This window comes from Falco naumanni, chromosome 10 (assembly GCF_017639655.2).
Source record: "Falco naumanni isolate bFalNau1 chromosome 10, bFalNau1.pat, whole genome shotgun sequence".
In the NCBI taxonomy this organism is placed as follows: domain Eukaryota; kingdom Metazoa; phylum Chordata; class Aves; order Falconiformes; family Falconidae; genus Falco; species Falco naumanni.
In genome coordinates, this window is record NC_054063.1 from 9,488,753 (window position 1) to 9,506,431 (window position 17,679).

The 17,679-nt window shown below is 38.0% G+C and overlaps 1 protein-coding gene across 5 annotated transcripts in view; it reads right to left on the minus strand.

Moving 5' to 3' along the window:
- The window catches only part of GALNT18 (polypeptide N-acetylgalactosaminyltransferase 18), a 263,719-nt gene that overhangs the window by 125,689 nt on the left and 120,351 nt on the right, over positions 1 to 17,679 (minus strand). Inside the window, exon 1 of one of the 5 annotated variants that reach the window (XM_040608027.1) lies at positions 3,282 to 3,502. The exons of the other annotated variants lie outside the window; for them this stretch is intronic. Coding sequence (XP_040463961.1) covers positions 3,282 to 3,351 — 70 coding nt within the window. The 5' untranslated portion in view covers positions 3,352 to 3,502. Of the gene's footprint in view, positions 1 to 3,281; positions 3,503 to 17,679 lie in introns of those variants that run through there. 5 annotated transcript variants of the gene reach the window in all.

Below are 17,679 nucleotides of genomic sequence, written 5' to 3' on the forward strand. Positions count from 1 at the left end.
TGCAAAAATACCCCTATGTCAGCTGAAGACACGTATAAGGCATCAATAATTGAGCAAAACTACACACACTCAGGTGTAAAAGGCTTACAAAAGAAAAATGATGCCAGGATGTAGGCAGAAGGGCTTTGATCACATGCTCTTCTGAGTTCTCCAGTGCATGACGCTAATTTATCAGCCTAGAAAGGAAGGAGCATGCAATGATTAAAGGGGTAACGCAGTAAATATGCCTTACCTTACAAGGTGGACTCATGATGTGAATCTAAGAAAACTATCATTAAAGACAAAAGAAACCTCAGCTCTCTTTGACGTTCAGCAGCTAGATTTTTAGGAAGTCAAGATAATCTAGTAAATGCTTTTATGAAAGAGTACCATCGTTTGAAGAAAGTGAAGGAACTGACTTTCACAACCTCAGCAGCCTTCAGGTTCTTGAGACAATCACAAAGAAGCGCACAGCAACTTTATCTGTTAGATTGCTTCTGCTGGTACTTTGGGAATTGTTTCAGGAATATAAAGTACTGACTTTTTCATAGGCCTAATGGCCTCAGACTCTGGCTCCCAGCACTCAAAAATTAAAAAATAATATCTATATTTGATTTCCTGCAGGCAATAGCATTTCAGCTTACTGTGGAAGGAAGGATCCGTTCATCCTTTTCCTCTACATAGGCCCTTCCCCTGTTAGCCAACATACACCCTCCATACCCAGAGGCTACTCCCCATGACAGGTAAAAGTCCCAGATTTGCATTGGGTCATAGAGCCTTGATAGAATTTTTAGAAGTGTGAAAACTTCACCTAAATTTTGTCACACAGGAAGATATACAGAGGAAGATCCCACTTTCAAAGTCTATTGTAATTAATGCAAACACATTATCAGCATCCTTAATTACAGTCTGACAATTCCTGACTTGGAAGGCTGATCCCATGCAGGACACTGCTATAAATCCTCTACGAGGTAAATGAATCTCTGAAATTACATTACCTCCTTGTTTGTACAGGGTGATGAAAGAAACACTGACAAGTAAGATTAGAGAGATGGGATGGGAAAAAACATGCCAAAAAAAAAAAAAAACAGGTGAATCTCTCCTGTAAAGCTAACTGCCAAGAAGCCACAATTATCCTATGAGTAGTATACAATCAGTACTTTAAAGTGTATATAATAGCACATACAGCAGGAAACATCCAAAACTCTCTCAACAGTTTTTTGACACTTCTGAGAACTTGAAACACAATTCATTATTATTAATTGGTATGTTACCACTATTGCATTTTAATGCAGCCAATATACATGCATAACGGTAAGCTACTGGAGTGCTGCTAATTTTTTTTTTCATTTTTTTATAAAAAACCAGAATATTTTAGAGAAATTCAGGTTAGTTTTTTTCCTGAGAAATAATCTCATGCTTACTGTGTGTATTAAGGTGGAAATCCAGTCTGATTCTGCTGCTTAGCAGAAGCCCTTCCTCTCCCTGAAGTCACTTACAAGTTCTAGAGACATAAACATCAAACTGTATTTTCCCTATATGAATGAGACAAGTAGATATAAACTAAGAGCCAGAGAGAGTTGTTTGGAATCTTTATCCAGATTCGTACCCACACCAAACAGGCCATCCTGGAACCCTGTGCCCTCGGGAAGCCTGGGACAGATCCAGCCAGGTCTCCCCTAGAGCCACACTGACACCAGTGCTCATGAGCACTGCACAGAGAGCCTGAACAGCTCCCCAGGGCAGGGGTGCCACACATTGTGTCCCCACAGCATTTTCCCCTGTATTTACATCACCTAGATTTTCCCATTAACTGTTCACTGGACGAGACTGTGGGAGCGAACTATTTATCAAGCATGCGTTCATAAAGGGATTAGCAATGAAACATATTCTCAATAATGTACCAATTTGTCATGTCCTTTCAGACACTTCTTATCAGAAATATCTGGGTATATTAGACATTTGATGATAGAAAGATCCATGAGATCTTTGAATTTGGATTGAGAAATTTGTACTACAGAGTCTTCTGAGATCTGAAATAATGGAGTTAACACATCACAAGAGACTGAAAAAGGGATGCTAATATGTACTTACTGAAAGCCAATGACAGCAATTCAACGTCTTATGCAGCAAATGGGCAGTCTGGGTTCAGCAAGTTTGGTTTTCAAGTAATGCAGGTAGAACAGCAACAATATGTGAGTTGTTGCAGTGACGAATCCACTCACAAAAATGTCAGAAGGCAGCTCACTTCTGCTAAATAGTCCCCTAAGACTCGGCTTCACTTTGCTCAGGATCAAGGCACTTGTAAATGTAAGAGAGCCAGATGCTTCTCCCACAGAGGAGACATAGGGGAAGCCACTGGTCCCAGAAGGCTGCAAGTCACTCATACAGAATACTGCAAGACCTTCTACTTACCCGGGCTATGTGTCCTGAACTTAATTTTATTTGACTGTTGACTGGTAGCGGTGTCAGGCTGAAAACATCAGCAGCTTTTGGGTTTGGACAATGGGATGTTTGTCTCATTTGTACATAACCACCTGTTCTACATGATATACATATGTGAGTATGTTCATCCAAAAACGGGCAGACATTCATGCAGAGAAGGTGGACGTGTCCTGCTTTGGCAGACATTGATTTCCTAACACTTCCTAAAAAATCACTGCACAAAATTACTTTACACTGAAGATACTTGAAGATGAGTCTCAAAATACGCTCAGCACTAGAGGGCAGTATAAGAAACAGGAATATTTGTCTTTTAAGAGAAATCTGAAGTTTTAAAAACTTCTTCAGAACTTGTTAAAGAGCTCTCAGAACTGCAAGTAGCAAACTTATAAACCGCTAATTAACCAGAAAATTCTATTATAGTGGTTATTTCCTACGGGTAAGAAAACATATAGGAGAAAAATAAAATTATTATTAGGTCATCAAGTAAATGCTGAACTATATTGTATAGGCGCATGCAAACAACACTTTATGGGAACAAGGTCTTGGTAAGGGCTCTATATCTCTCCTGTATACACTAGAAATAGCCTGTTCTGATCTGAAAACGCTATAAATCCTGGCCATTGTTATTTCTACTACATAACTTCTCACTACTAGCCTATTAAATTCCCCTCTAGCCATAACTGTGCCATGGATATGAATCAGGCTAGACAGGTCTCTGCATCAATCTGGCAAAGTTAACAAAGTTACTACAGGCCTGGACAACCTGAAACTAGGGTAAAAGATTTTCACTTGCTGGAAAGAATATCCAAGGAAATACGTATTTTCAAGTACAATCAATTTCCTCTCATATTACTTACCAGATGAAGACATAGAGCTGAGCTGTCTGACAGGTACCAATACTGCACTTTCAAGACTGTCTGTATCCATTGACACCAATATTTTGACAAAGACCAATTTTGTCTTCTCAAGTGGGTAAAAGGCTGATTTTTAAAAAATACACTATAAGGATATTGAAGACTAAGGACAACAATTTCCAAATCTTCAGGTTTTCTAAAGCAAATTTTTAAGATTGCCCAAAGCAATACCTCTCTGTGCTCTTCATACTGGGAAACCAGATTTTTAAAAAGCATCAATTTATTTAAAGTAACACATAATTGATTAACTAAGGCCTTTGAGATAAAGGGTTGTCAGAAGAATTACTGATTTACTATCACTTAAAGGACTACTGTTGTCTTCATTACAAGAAATAATTTTTAAAAAGCAAAATTATTTTTCTCATTTCAGAAAATTTTGTACTTAAAGCACTAACTTGAACTTAACCTGTAGGCAAACATGCATCGGGTTTTGGAATAACAGGCTAATGACAGAATAATAATCTGCTAAAAACTGCCTGAAAACTAATTTGGCAACTTTATTTCAGTTTGTAACATTGAGATCTGTGTACCACAAACTGCAGTGCAACTGCTAGAAACTCACAGGGGTACGAGTAACGGCCAGAGGAATGAGAAGGGCACTACTACCAATCTAATTTTTCAGGTAAGCAGCATGAGTGTCTCATTCCAAGTCATGGTTCTGGTTCGCATGAATACCACTCCCCCCACGCTAGTTAGATCAGACTGTCAAATCATTTCCTGTCTTGGATCAAAAAGACAGCATGCTATCATATATAAAATGATCAATTTTTTAATTATTTGTGATAATATTTTGAAAAATTCTCATCAAATTTCATTACACTGAGCACTGTACAAAAAAAAAGAAAAAATAGAACAATGTACAAATTAAACATTTTACCGAACGGATAAATGTTCAGTAACTTCACAGAGAAGAAGTTCCACTGACTTTGGTGCCTTCAGGAGGACTTGAGCAAACTACTTCCATGTCTACAACTTCATGCTTGCCTAACCATTTGTCATTAAGTAAGCTGATTACACTGTGTATTTTTTCCAGGCAAGAGTTGAAGAGAACAGAAATTCACAGATGAGACACCAGTTTGCATCCAGGAAACAGAGAGGACCAGAAATAAAGACTACTTCTACCTGATGCTCAGTAGCAAAACTGAAATTTCTAAAAACTACTTCCTCATCACCGCGGAATAAATAAGTAGAAACATAGGAGATCACTTACAGAAGACCTCGTATTATGCAATTACACTACTGCATTTACAAGCATTTTTTATTTGTAAATGGATGTAAAAACTGAATTATTGTGGAACTCTGCTTTGGTGTTTGGTTATTTTCAATTCAGAGATTTACCTCAGTTTAAAGTGGAGTCAGGTAGGATTTATCAAACATTCTTGGGTAAGACCAGTAACTAAGCACTGGTCACTGGATTAAAGGTATAAAGATTTTTTGCTCAAAATGCAGACCATTTTTGCCACCAGATGGAAGAAGATCTTTCATTACAGTACTGAGGCAGGGCTTTCACATCTTTACTCCTCTGCAATTGTTGCTGTCACAGAAGACAGTGGAAACTTCATCACTGACCACTGTAGGATGAGCAAACAGTGGACACAGAGTCCTCTAAAAACATCATTTCAAAAGGTGACATTCAGATTCTGAAGGTATTTTACATTTAATATACACAACTATTTATTCTGGGTCAAATGATCAATGTTGAGGCTTCCTACGTTATTTTAAATTTTCATTCCTGTGAACATTAAAATCCCTATCTTCTATTCTTTGTTGAGGAGCTAACATGTTGGTCATGTAATGCTCTGAGCAAATTCCAACAGAATGAAAACTCTCCATGCCAAAAGTCATCCTGCAATTGGCACTGGATGCTATTTCATGTTTTCCCAACTTGCTTTGCTCCGTTCTTGCACATTGTTAAACTTCTGTTCCACCAAACAGATGAACTGCATTTTATCAATAGGTAATTTTATTATTACTGGTTGAATGGTTAACAAGTGTGAAGGTTGTTTTAAAATGCAATGTATTTTTTATTTATAACTAATATAAAGTTCATCACTTAAACAAATAACTGGGGCTGTTTTTTTGTGGAGGTTTAGGTGTTTAATTACCATGGTTTAAGGACAGCTTAAATTTAAACAGAGTGGATAGCTGCCCAGGGTGGCAGGCTCCTTACTTCACCTACTCAAAAGGAAGGGGATTACTTTCTCCACTAATGGCCCATTGGGCGGTGACAGCTTACTGCAATTACTGCTCTGGCCACAGACCTTCCTCCAGCTTCCTGACCCAACCCCATCCTGGCTCTTTCTTCTCCCCTCCTCTTCCCAGCAAGCCAAAAGGGTGAGCAGAGGTTCTCTGACAGAAAGGAGATGAAAACAATGGATTTTGAAAAGGAGGAGGAGAAGCTGTAGCAAGCCCATGGACCCCGCAGCAGGACTCCCTGGACTGAGTGGGCAGGGAAAGAAGTGGCCACTCTGGGCTGACTTCCAGCCTCCTCCGCTCTCCTTTCCCCCACTAGCACCCAACCAATTCCTCTCAGCGCAGTTAATAAATAATGAAAATTCCTGTTCATTACATCCTCCTGTCATCACAGTTGAACAAATACTTGAACATACAAGGCACTAGCATTCCTCAGTTCTTAGCAAATATGGAAAGGTTCACAAAGCAAGCTCAAAGGGTACAGATGTACAGTCAATAAAAGCTACATATAAAGAGCACTCTGTAAAGGTGACAGAATAAACCAGGTTCCAAGGTAAAGCTTAGGGTCAGAGACCTCTCAAAGACAAACCACAGTGAGTTCCAGCACAGGAAAGGTGACAGAAAGATTCAGAATATTCCCCTGATTGTAACAGTACACGTTCCTAAATTTAGGCATCTGCTTATGTGCTTACTAAAAAAGGAATCTCATCTGCATTTAATGAATAGCAGACCACATTTTTCTTTGAGATTAGTGCAGTTTGCATCTGTGCAGCTGAGAGGATTTAAAAGCTCAGTGTGTTTTATATCAGAAACCCAAATCTTTGACACCTGAAGTAAACATGAAAGCACTTAACTATTTTGAAAAGTTTATTTTGCCAAGAGCTTTCAGGTTGTGACACTAATTAGTCCTATGTACAGCTTTTATACAAAACGGAGTAGTCACACCAAAAGTAAAGTTCACATAAGGAAACAGAAGCGAGCTCTCTTCTACACTTGTTCAACTCAAAGCACCAAAAATAGGCTTCCTTTTTCAGTAATTACATAAAATGAGATTTTCTCTGCTTACTGGGCTGTACTGAACTTCCTCAGATTAGTCCTCCTTCACCAATTTCCATTCATTCCTCTGAGGAATTTTGTTTTGGCCCCTTCTTCACAAACACAGAAAGAGAGTAGCAGCTCCCCCACTCAAGACAGCCTTTTCGCTTTTCATAAATGCTTTCAACATGATAAACATTGTAAGCTGTTTTACCACTTCCACAGAAGTATATCACTGGCATCTCAGTAAACAGCCATTTTGACAAGTGGACCTGCACTCAACAGGGCTCCTATTTCAAAAGTACCTTTCAAACACTTGCAGATGTAATTGCACATGCTTGGAGCTAGTTCACACTTTCAAGATTTTTCCTAAGCTACCCCAAGAGACAGAGATGAGCTTCAGTTAAAAAATGAAACGTGAAGGAATCTGAAAAGCAGGGCAGTTTTGAAGAAGAGTATGCGTGCGCTTCTGTAAAAGTATCTTCCATCCCCATTTGCTATTGCTCTTTTCATGCTTAAAGCACTACACATACACATATGCAGTAGCATGGAGTAAGTCTGTTTTACAGATCTGCAAAGTACACTGCAATAGGAAAAGAAAACTGAGCATAATATAGCTTTCTCCTCTTTGCAGAAAAACATGAATGACAGGTTAAACACACCCTCCCATCTTTGATACAGAGTACAAGATTTGTGTTAATTTAACAGCAATAATGAATTGAGACTGTCAAGATATCATGAATTCTCCTTGAAATAGTAAGAAAACTTAAAAGAAGACACAATCAAATGAAGTCTTCAGGTTCAATAGGTATTTGGTAAATGCCATATGACCACTTATCTTGAACTCAGTTTTGGAAAAAGGATAGTAAGTGAAAAACATGTTAGAAGATGACAACAAGTCATGCAGACAATCCGCAGTCTGCATAAATAGAAGGCAAAGAGGATTTTCTAGATCATACACAGCAAATACTTTGGTTTGTTTGGTGTTCTCAGCTGTATGCACTGTCTATCCTACAACTGGGAACTTTGAGAAATATTTACTACCTGAGGGGTTTTTTTTTCTTCTGTCTTATTTTAAGAACTGCAGATATAACGGCTTTAAAACTTACAACATCCTGCATTTCCTTTGCAACTTTAAAAACAAGTCTAACTTTCACAAATATTTTTTTTGGAAGCTGCATCAACTCTTCCTCTGCTTCAGTCATGTGAAGAATGGAAGCATCTGACCAACATTGGCTCTGCAGGGTTCTGCTCCATTAGCAAAATTGTAATTTTTTCTGAGTTTACACAAATACTTCCAAAATTTGATAAACACATCAAAAAAAACACTAAGGCAGAGGGTATCTCACTCCATGTTCTCCATTGTCAAAGTCAAGAGACTTCTCTAAAGATTGGACTGTGATCAAGAAAAAACAAGAGTGGAAAACTCCACAAGCACTGTGATCCCTCCAGACAAGAGGAAAAAGCAGCACTCAGTTCTCACCAAAGCATACAACTGCCCATGGACTGTGATGACCATTACATGAAGCAAGAACTAGACACCGAGTGTCACTCCACAACAAAAAGTATGACCTTCAGAGTAAAGGAACAGAGACACAGGTTTTAAAAGTCTTATCTTTGCATCAACAATTGGGTCCTTCTTTAGAAAATAAGGCAATGAAACTAATAAACCCTGCAGAATAGCAAAGCTCAATTAGTTAATATTTGTTAAGAGGTTTACAGAGATAAAATTGTACCTGTTTTATACTGCTCTTTACAATACACCAGGTTGATTCCTCAGAGCAGATGTGCAGTTTTATGGATGGCGTTACGAAACCATGAATAATCATCACTGGGGGAGGGGGAGCTGGGAAGGGTGTAGCGACACGATTATTACTGTTGAAAGAGATCTAAAAGCTCAGAACATAGGAGGAACTTAAAGAGTTGCTGATTGCTACAAAATGACAGGCAAATTCCACTACCATTTACACTAGAAATTAAAAGATATGGAGGTGGTTGGGTGCTTCTTTATTTTTTTTTTTTAAGTCATCACAGCCCTGTCAGAATTTTAACCCCCAAAAATACAGCTAGAGTATGTATCAAACTTATAGCTAGAAATTCAGTTTTAACCAGAAAAAATGAGGAAAAAAATGAGGAAGCCAAGAAAAACTTAAATTGCTGACAAAAAAAAAGGAAATTAAGCAAAGATCAAGGAAAATTAAATCTATTATGCAAGATACAATGGACACTTTAGTTAGTAATTTCTCATCATAGGACTACAGATTTCCCTGTGGATCTTCTATGGCTTCAGTGTGAGGAGTTACTGAAAAGGGCTGAAATTCACAAATCAACCTCTTGTAAATGTGCTAAATCCACACAGAACATCATAAGTAGAAACACCTTATGAAAACTTTTATTTATTATCTTTCTTGCAACATAAAACAAAATTATAATTTCCCAAAATTCAGCTGTATCTTTTTTCTTCCTGTCCTCATTCCAATTCTGTAGATCAACTTTCAGTAATCCTGCAAACCAAAAAGGACAAGGGGAAAAAAAAAAAAGCCCCCCCCTCCCCCCCCCCCGTTTCTAATAACCCTGCGTATCATACATCCTGAAGGGAAATACAGTTGTTAATTAAAGATTAACAGTTGATAATTTTGTCTAAGATGAAAATTGAGACTCTCTAGTAAGAATTGTTCCAGACCTTTCAATGCTGCTCACCAGTACTGCACCCCAATTTAAGCCTAGGCAAAGAAGTACCGTGCCCACTGCATACACCTCCAAAAACATCAACACCAGAAACAGTGTTACTTAGTCACAGTACCTCTTCAGAAAGCCTGTTCTTTAAATTATGTTTATCACCAGTATGGTCCAAACCTACTTACTGTAGAAACACTGACAAAAAAAGCACAGCTGGACATGTTAAGGAAGAAATGCATAATTTTGATTGCTGTTACTTAAATTAATCACATTTGCAGTATGTTTTAAACAGCAGAAGACTGCACTTGGCAACAAATGCATTTTTACTCTCATGTTGCTTCTCTGGGAAGTGGTGTCAGTGCTCTGATAAACATTACATTTCACATTCTCTTATGTTTTCCAGAAAAAAAACCCACTCATATAACAGAAAACAGTCTGGAAAGGCAGTACTAATAGTGACTGTGAAATAGCTTAATTTCTAGGCACTTAATGATCTTACCACACTCACCCCCCTCAGGTGGGACACAAGTGACACTCAGATGTTAACATGCCCATTATGAAGCCTCTCAGGCAGACAAGAGAAAATGTAAAGGGCAGAGAGCCTTGCCTTGAATCCTGTCTCCTGCAATGACTCACAGGCTTCCTGCTGTAAGAAAGTGCCTTCTTTCACTTGCAATTTACAGCTCCAAATGCTTCCATGGATTTACAGTGTCCACGCATCCTCTTTAAAACAGTCCCCTAGGCCTGACCTTCCTCTCTAAACAATTTAGAAAAAAGGTCTTCCTCTTTACCCAGTATTATGCAGCAAGAGCATGTCTTCAGGATACAAACCGTTCAGATTTACTTCTCTCCTGCATAAAGTGATTTGATGTACATCAAGGCTGTACTGGGCCCCATCACAAAGCTGCTTAAATGAATGAGAATACCAGTGCTGCTACTGATTTATACCAGATAAAGATCTAGAACACTTCAAATAGTCTGTTATAGGATAAATCCTCATCTCAGCTAGAGCAAAATAGACAGGAGCAGAATTTGCTTAAATTCAAAAAGCTGCCAAAGCATACCACAGTAATACTTCATATAATTGCACAGAAGTATTTCCTACCAATTCTTCTGTTCCACTGTATGAGAGCAGAAACGTACCCAGATCCTACAGTCTGTGCATTAAACAAAGTGGTGCATTTAGCAGATCTCTCATATACATGTAATCTCAGACTTGTGGTTACTAAACCTAGCTGTTCTAAGTAGAAACAGAATTATCCAGGAATGTTAGCAAAATGCCTAAAAACTTGGGTAATAAAAACAGGCGTTCACCAATTTTGTAGAACACCTTTAATAATAGAGGACCAGAGACTTTATTATTTATTATCATTACTTTTAGCAGAGAATATTAGAATAGATAGCTGAAGAATATATTCTGATAAAACACCAGAGAATTCTGAGACATTCACTTTTGAATTTACATAATGCTTTTAGGAATTGTTACGCATGATAACAGATTTCATTAAACCTGAGGTTATGTCCAAAATGAAACACAGTGTTTTTTTCCATTTGCTCCACCTGCCCAGCAGGTGTTTGAAATCTGCAGGGCTTGCAAGTTAATTACTGATGAGTCACTAGGGTGGGATGGGCTAATTAAATTCTATTTGAAAAAGAAAAGAATGAACAAATTATTTTACCAAAAGAGTTAGGACATAAGCTGCAGAATAGTAGTGAAGGAAGAAATTCTAGAAGCAGCCATCTCTGAAAGAAGACTTGAAAGGAGCTGACATTACTTTGCAATAACTATTCATTACTGAAATTAAAGATTTTTCTGCATCTGCAGTAGAAGTAATTTTCTCTAACAGCAAATGAAGATCCTTAACAGTTTGTTTCCAATTAATCTTCATTCCTGGAAAAAGCTGCCCTTTAATACTTTGAGTTTTTAAACACAGTTGGCATAGATTGACAGAAATCAGTAAAGGGTCCAGGAATCTTGCAAACAAATCCTAGCTCAAGGCAATGCCAGAGAATTAAACTTCTTACCTGGAAAGTGGAATCTGGGACATTTTAATCCAATGTTATGTTTTACCCCAGTAGTTTTCTAAGTGCTATCTCTGAAAAGAGAATAATTATGAGTGAAATTTAAGCCAAATAGAAAGCAGGAGGTAATTTTCCTGGCAGAAGAACTAAAGCTTGTTGAGTTTATCATCTCCAAATCTTAGCCAGAAAAGTTTCCTGAGGAAGCTCGACAGTGTTTCGTTGTATCACTGGGGAAGAGTGATTTGGTAAGCTTGCCAAGGAGGCATGGCTTTCTCCATGAACAGAGCCACAATGTGGCTGGGAACACTGTAATGAACCTGCTTCTCTTTCCATCTGACTAAAATATGTACATGGAATCCATCTCTCCATACTGTTGACTCAGACATTCTCAGTGTGATCTTGAGATCAAAAGTTATGTCAAGGTTGCTTTTCTGCCCCATACTGATGTTTAGCCAACAGTCATTGTCTGAAAGAGGTCAGCACACACACAAGGGAGTTGGAGACTTAACTCCAAGGTTGCTTTTGCATTTTGAGGTAATTTACCAGAAGAATGTATGTCTCCTTTTTAAGAGCTTAATGCTCTCAGATAGCAAGTTTTTGGTACGCTACCCAAGGCCTGTAAGCTTTCCAATGCTTACCAAAGTGCTGCTGAAAAGAAGTAGAAACCAATACTAAGAAAACTCCTATGCTACTTTCACTCTGAGTTTCAGAATAGTGGCCTGCTAAAAGGTTCAGCGAAGGAGTGCTTCTGACTGTAGCGTCTCTCTGCAGCTGTACCTATGACAATACAGGAGTTTAGAAATACACGCAAGGAAATACTGATGAGACCTTTCTTGTCTCATGTAATTTACATGAGAGTAGGTTAACCAGAATCAGCGAACTGAGCATAATCTTGCACGGTTTCTTCTCCAGCGAATATTGTTATAAAAGGTTCTGTCCCTTCAGACATTTGCTCTGATAACATTCTTGTTTGTGTATCTTCCTGCCAAAGACCTATCAAGTTGTGGAGGAACAGATGTCTGTTTATCCATCACCACTTTTTTGGCTTTGTCTACCACCAGGTTCTCCAGTTCCCCAACGCTCTCAGAAATGGAACTGTAGACAGCAGATTTCCACTGACTTAGGTCCTCAGCTTCACCTACAGTCAGTGGAAGATTTTTCCATATAGTCTCCCGTCTAATTTTACATGGTCTTCATAAGCAGAACTTTCTATTTGTGTTCATGACACATTCTTGGTATTTTTCATCTGCTCCTCCTGACATCTCTACATCCTGGCTTTGTCCTGCCTTAAACTGCTGCAAAAAGTAACCACCTATGGGCACATGGAATGTGCAAAGCTGTGTAACACTGGGCAGGTTACTTAAACACCAGAACATCTCCACCTGAAAAAACATACCTAACCTTAAATGCAAAGAGCTTTTCCTAAGATAGCCTGTTGCCTCAGAGCAGAAAAGAAAGGAGAAAATGGCGAAACTTAGGAGCCAAACTGTCCTCAACTACAACACATTCTTTGGCCTCCTGTAGAGGATGACGGCTGCACTAGGGACTTACACTAACGGTAATTTTTCTCCTGTTGCTGCTCATAGTATCTTTCAACAGTGGTAAAAGAAAAAGAGGATTTAATTTTCTGCCTAAAATAATTTCTTAATTATCTTTGTACACCTGAACACTTACAGAAAAGCCAGAACATTCTCCCCATGGATCTCATCTTGCCATTGTAAAACAGCAACAGCGTTGCTTCCGCTGCCTTGCAGGAGTATTAAAATAAAGCTACACTTTTGAGCTATTCAGTATCAACCATCACTGAAATGCCTATAAAAACAGTAAAAATCCTCTCTCCTCTCATTAGCAAAGATGTTAAAAGCAGCCATTTTTTCACAAATTTCTCCGCATCAGCAGACAGTTTGCATCACCAATGATCTTCAATTACTTCTTGTCCCTGTCCCACAAGAAGTTAATACTGAAGATGCTGGTTTCACAGTTTCCAAGCCACCTGCCTCTAACACTCTCTGTATTACAAGGAACAGATGTTTGCTACAATTCCATTTCCTTAACTGGTAACAGTGGATTTGTTTTGTGCATAAGGAGATTAACTAGATTTTCCAACCTCTTTGGAGTTTGGATTGTGAGGAATATTTAATATTTCAGTAGAACTGTCTTCCCTGCAAAGAGACACATGGACCCTGATATTCATTGTCTTACAGCCTAATAAAAATTTGATTCTTAGAACTACAAATTGTTACCAAGAGGATGTTCATTCCCAACTGACCTAATCGTACAGCGTGGAAAGAAGCAAAAACCTCTAATTTTCAAGTTAGAATATACCGCACCCAAATATTTTGTTCAGGCAAAATCCTTTCTTTAAATTATATCTCTTAGCCCCAACAAAATCTGCGCTTCTTTGCTTAATTACACAGCCTGCTTTACCAATCTCTTTTCCCATTCCCCCTTTTTGTTTTTTTTCTTGCTCAGAGGTATGCAAACCATCTGTGCAGCTAACATGGTCTAATAACTATCTGCAAATCTGTTTCCCTGAAAGTGACATTACCAAAGCTGGAAGGCCAAATAATACCAGCTGCTTGCAGGAGCGCAGGCTTGCACATCACAAGGTCTCCGATTTGCTCGCTCCCTGTCTGTCCCCACTCAGGCAACACATGAAAATATCTTAAGACACCACAGGTCCCACTTCTGCTTGGGTAAAACATACCTGCACGTTTTTATTTTATTTTCTTTTACTTATACCACAGCATAGTAATTGAGTTTAAATGCCAATATTCCACATATTTAACAGATATATAACACATAAAAATAACATATTTCACATCTCTCATTTCTTTGAGACAATGTCCAGCAGATATCAGACTCTTATTGAGAGAACTCCTGAAGAACAGTTTTTTCCAATGGCTTTAATAAAATCTATTTTAAATAGAAATATTGGCATTTATTCTTAATATACTGCCCAGTACGTATATTTTCCATATATGTTGCAGTTTGCTAATCACAGAATCATAGAATTATTTCAGTTGGAAAAGACCTTCAAAATCAAGTCCAACTGTAAACCTAGCACTGCCAAGCTCACCACCAAACTATATCTAATACTTTTTATAACTGTTTCCCTTGATTGATGAAGTGAAAAATCTTCATCTCAAAAAGACTAATAAGAAGTGTTTTGATTTGTTGTTGTAATACTAGACCACTAAAAACTTTTCTGAAAAATTACTGAAAAAATACTTCGATTTTATTCTCATGACACTTGCATACTATAGAAACATATGCTTAATTTTACAGCTTGTTGTTTTGATTTTTTTTTTTCCTAGTAAGATCTAAGCGTTCAGGATAATTAAAGAAATTCCAAGGGATTTACATTCTCCATCTCTGAAGAGGAAGATTACAGGGTCAAAAGAATACATCCTTGGCCCACAAAAAAACAGAGCATGTTTATACAGCCTCTGCAAGTGCCTGTCATCATTGAAAGTTTTTTAACTGTTAACTCTTAGATTGTATTTTGGGAATCTGGTTTAGAAATTTACATTGAATACTTCATATTATTTTTTAAATTAAATTAATTAAGGTACAAATACTATACCTAAAGTGATATGTTACTTACACAGTCATACCACCAGCCAGAACATCCCCTTAGCAAACAAGACTATTGTTACTAAAACAGAAACACCGACATAACCTTACTTTGAATACTACTCAGGTAAAGAAGACTTGCAGCTTTACAACAAAATACACGTGTTGCAACTGGAGCAAAGTCATAGACCCAAGCTGAAATGTGTCTCATTAAAAGAGCCCTTTTTTCCTTGTTTGGGGAGAAGAAAAAAAAAATCTAATTTAAATATACTCAACAGACTCAAGAGGAGCTTCTTATTAAATGCATTTTCTTCTGGCAGCACTCACACAATAATGCTCACAGCTTCCAACCCTTAAGAAAAGCCATGTTTTATGACGGTAACTTCTTTTGAACTTGCATTTCCTGTTAATAATTTTAATCTCATCTTAACCTTAAATATCAGGATATCTCTTAATATATCTCTTACAATGCATTGGTGCCAGTGTAGGCAATGGTAGAAGCAGAGGGACAGGTAAGAGCAGAAAAGCAAGTGCTTTCATTACATTCCCTCTAATATACTAACCAACTAGCCAGCAAAGCAGAGCTACTTCATGGAAAGTAGTAAATTATGCAGGGGAAAAAGTCAATATAAATCTGTTTTCTCTTGGAGTAAGAGGACACTCTACATGCCACAGCGTTGTTCCTCCTTGAGTTTTCAGCGATGACTGCTCAGATCCTCCTGCCGGGGACCAACTCAGGCCTTGCCAGTTCTTAATGTAAATAAACACTGATTTCTAAACCACACCCTTTGAGGCAAACAGTCCTTAATGGAGAATACAAAACATAAAGGGATATTGGAACAGTAATTCCTACGTTGTTCTAACATTTAAGGTAAAGGGGCTATTCTTTCACGAAAATCAACTAAATGAACATCTTTACATAAAGTATATTCAGAGTACAAGGCTCAAAATAAGATACAATTATGTCTTCTGTGAGAGATAACAAGACATACTGACTGAAGAAAATAGTGCTGGACACTATGGTATAACCCAGAACTTTGCTTCACTTGTGACTGACTGATGGATGATCATGTCTTCCCAATGCTTAACAGGATTTCCAAGGTCTATCTTTTAACACAATCAGTTGTTTGTCTTCTAGTCATACTTGACAAACAAAATTAAGTAGTTTGGATTTATGCTACTTTCTTCATGGAATGTCCATTTATAAACATAGAATTAAAATCTCTTATTTAATATATCCCATTAGAAAAGAACAGGAGAATGAGGAATGAGATTTTGTCATATTTGTCATATAATTCTATTTGATGGCATTCCTCTTTCAGTGATTTCTATCTGCATAATTTAATAGTTCATTATCATATTACAGCCACTGAATCTCAAATAGCTGGTAATGATATTTCAGGTCCTGCCAGCATTCACTTGCTACAGTCTTGTTCCTTCCACCTTCCATCTGAGCCACTTCCAGCTGGTCAGTGTCAGGGGGAAGTATTAACAGTCTTAAAAAAGCAGGGTAGAAAACTTATACTGTATCATCCGACACCCCAAATGTTTGGGTGATGTTTCCAACCATCCCAAATAGGTTTCCATGCAGCTTTTAGTAATACTTTAGGCTCCATGTGCATCATTTAAAAACAGCCACATAGGTTAAGTTGTTGGGGCTTTTCTCTTTTCAAATACTTAGAATGCCTTTCCCTGTAAGGGAATTAGGTCTACATTTGGATCTAAAATTATTAGTATTTCTTTTATCTCAGATGCTGCCCAAATTACACTCTACCTATTAAATAAAAAAAGTATTTATCCAAAGGCAAGACTATAAGCACAGTTAACTGAGCATGGAAACACATATGGATTCCTTGGCCAGGCAATCAAGCTGGGGTTTCTGCACCCCACCTCATTTTTCACTCCCCTCCTTCCTCAGAGTAGCTTCCATACAAGTCACTGTAATAAGCTGAAATACTTCTCCCATTGCTACTTCATGAAAAACTAGCTCCAGAGGACTGAGGGCCCCACAAGGATGTTTGCAACTTCATCATAATTGCTGTTGATTCTCCATGATAAATCCAGGCAAACTCAGGATTCCTTTCAAGGTCAGGGAGGCCAGTCTGCATTATTATTAAAGATTAATGCCTATTTAAACAATGTCCTATCTATGAATTTGTTCCCTCAATCAAGATAGCTAATGACTCTAGCTGATAAAAAAAAACCCATAGCTGTCCTCAATTTCTGTTACCACAAAGAACAACCTCACCCCCAGAATTCATCTTAACAGCAAAGCCAAAACTGTGTGTCAGGGCCTGGGGGAGGTTCAGTTACCATTCAGACAAATATTCTTTGATATCTAAAATTACCCTTTTCACAGCTTATTTTATACTCAGTATTTAATGCAAAATTGACTTGGATATGTTTTCCTATTGCAGTCCTAGAATACATTTTATTGTTAAAAACTATTTCACAGAATCACAGAATATCTCACGTTGGAAGGTACCCATAAAGATCGTTGAGTCCAACTCCCTGCTCCTGGCAGGACCACCTAGTCTGACCTGGCAGATAAAATCTCTGGCTTCTGCGTGTTTTGCATCTCTTGTAACCATTGACAGAAAAAGCAGCAGCAGCGTCACCTAAGTGCATTGTCCAGACACTCCTTGGGCTCTGACAGGCATGGTACCATGACCACTTCCCTGGGTAGCCTGTTCCAGTGACTGGCCATGCCTACATTTACTTTATAGAAATGGATTTGGCAAAAATGCAACTTTTATTTCTACGTATGTCTGAATCTACTAGGCTGTCTTTACTACATCCTACAGAATGCCATGACCTACAACCTTGCTGAATGTTG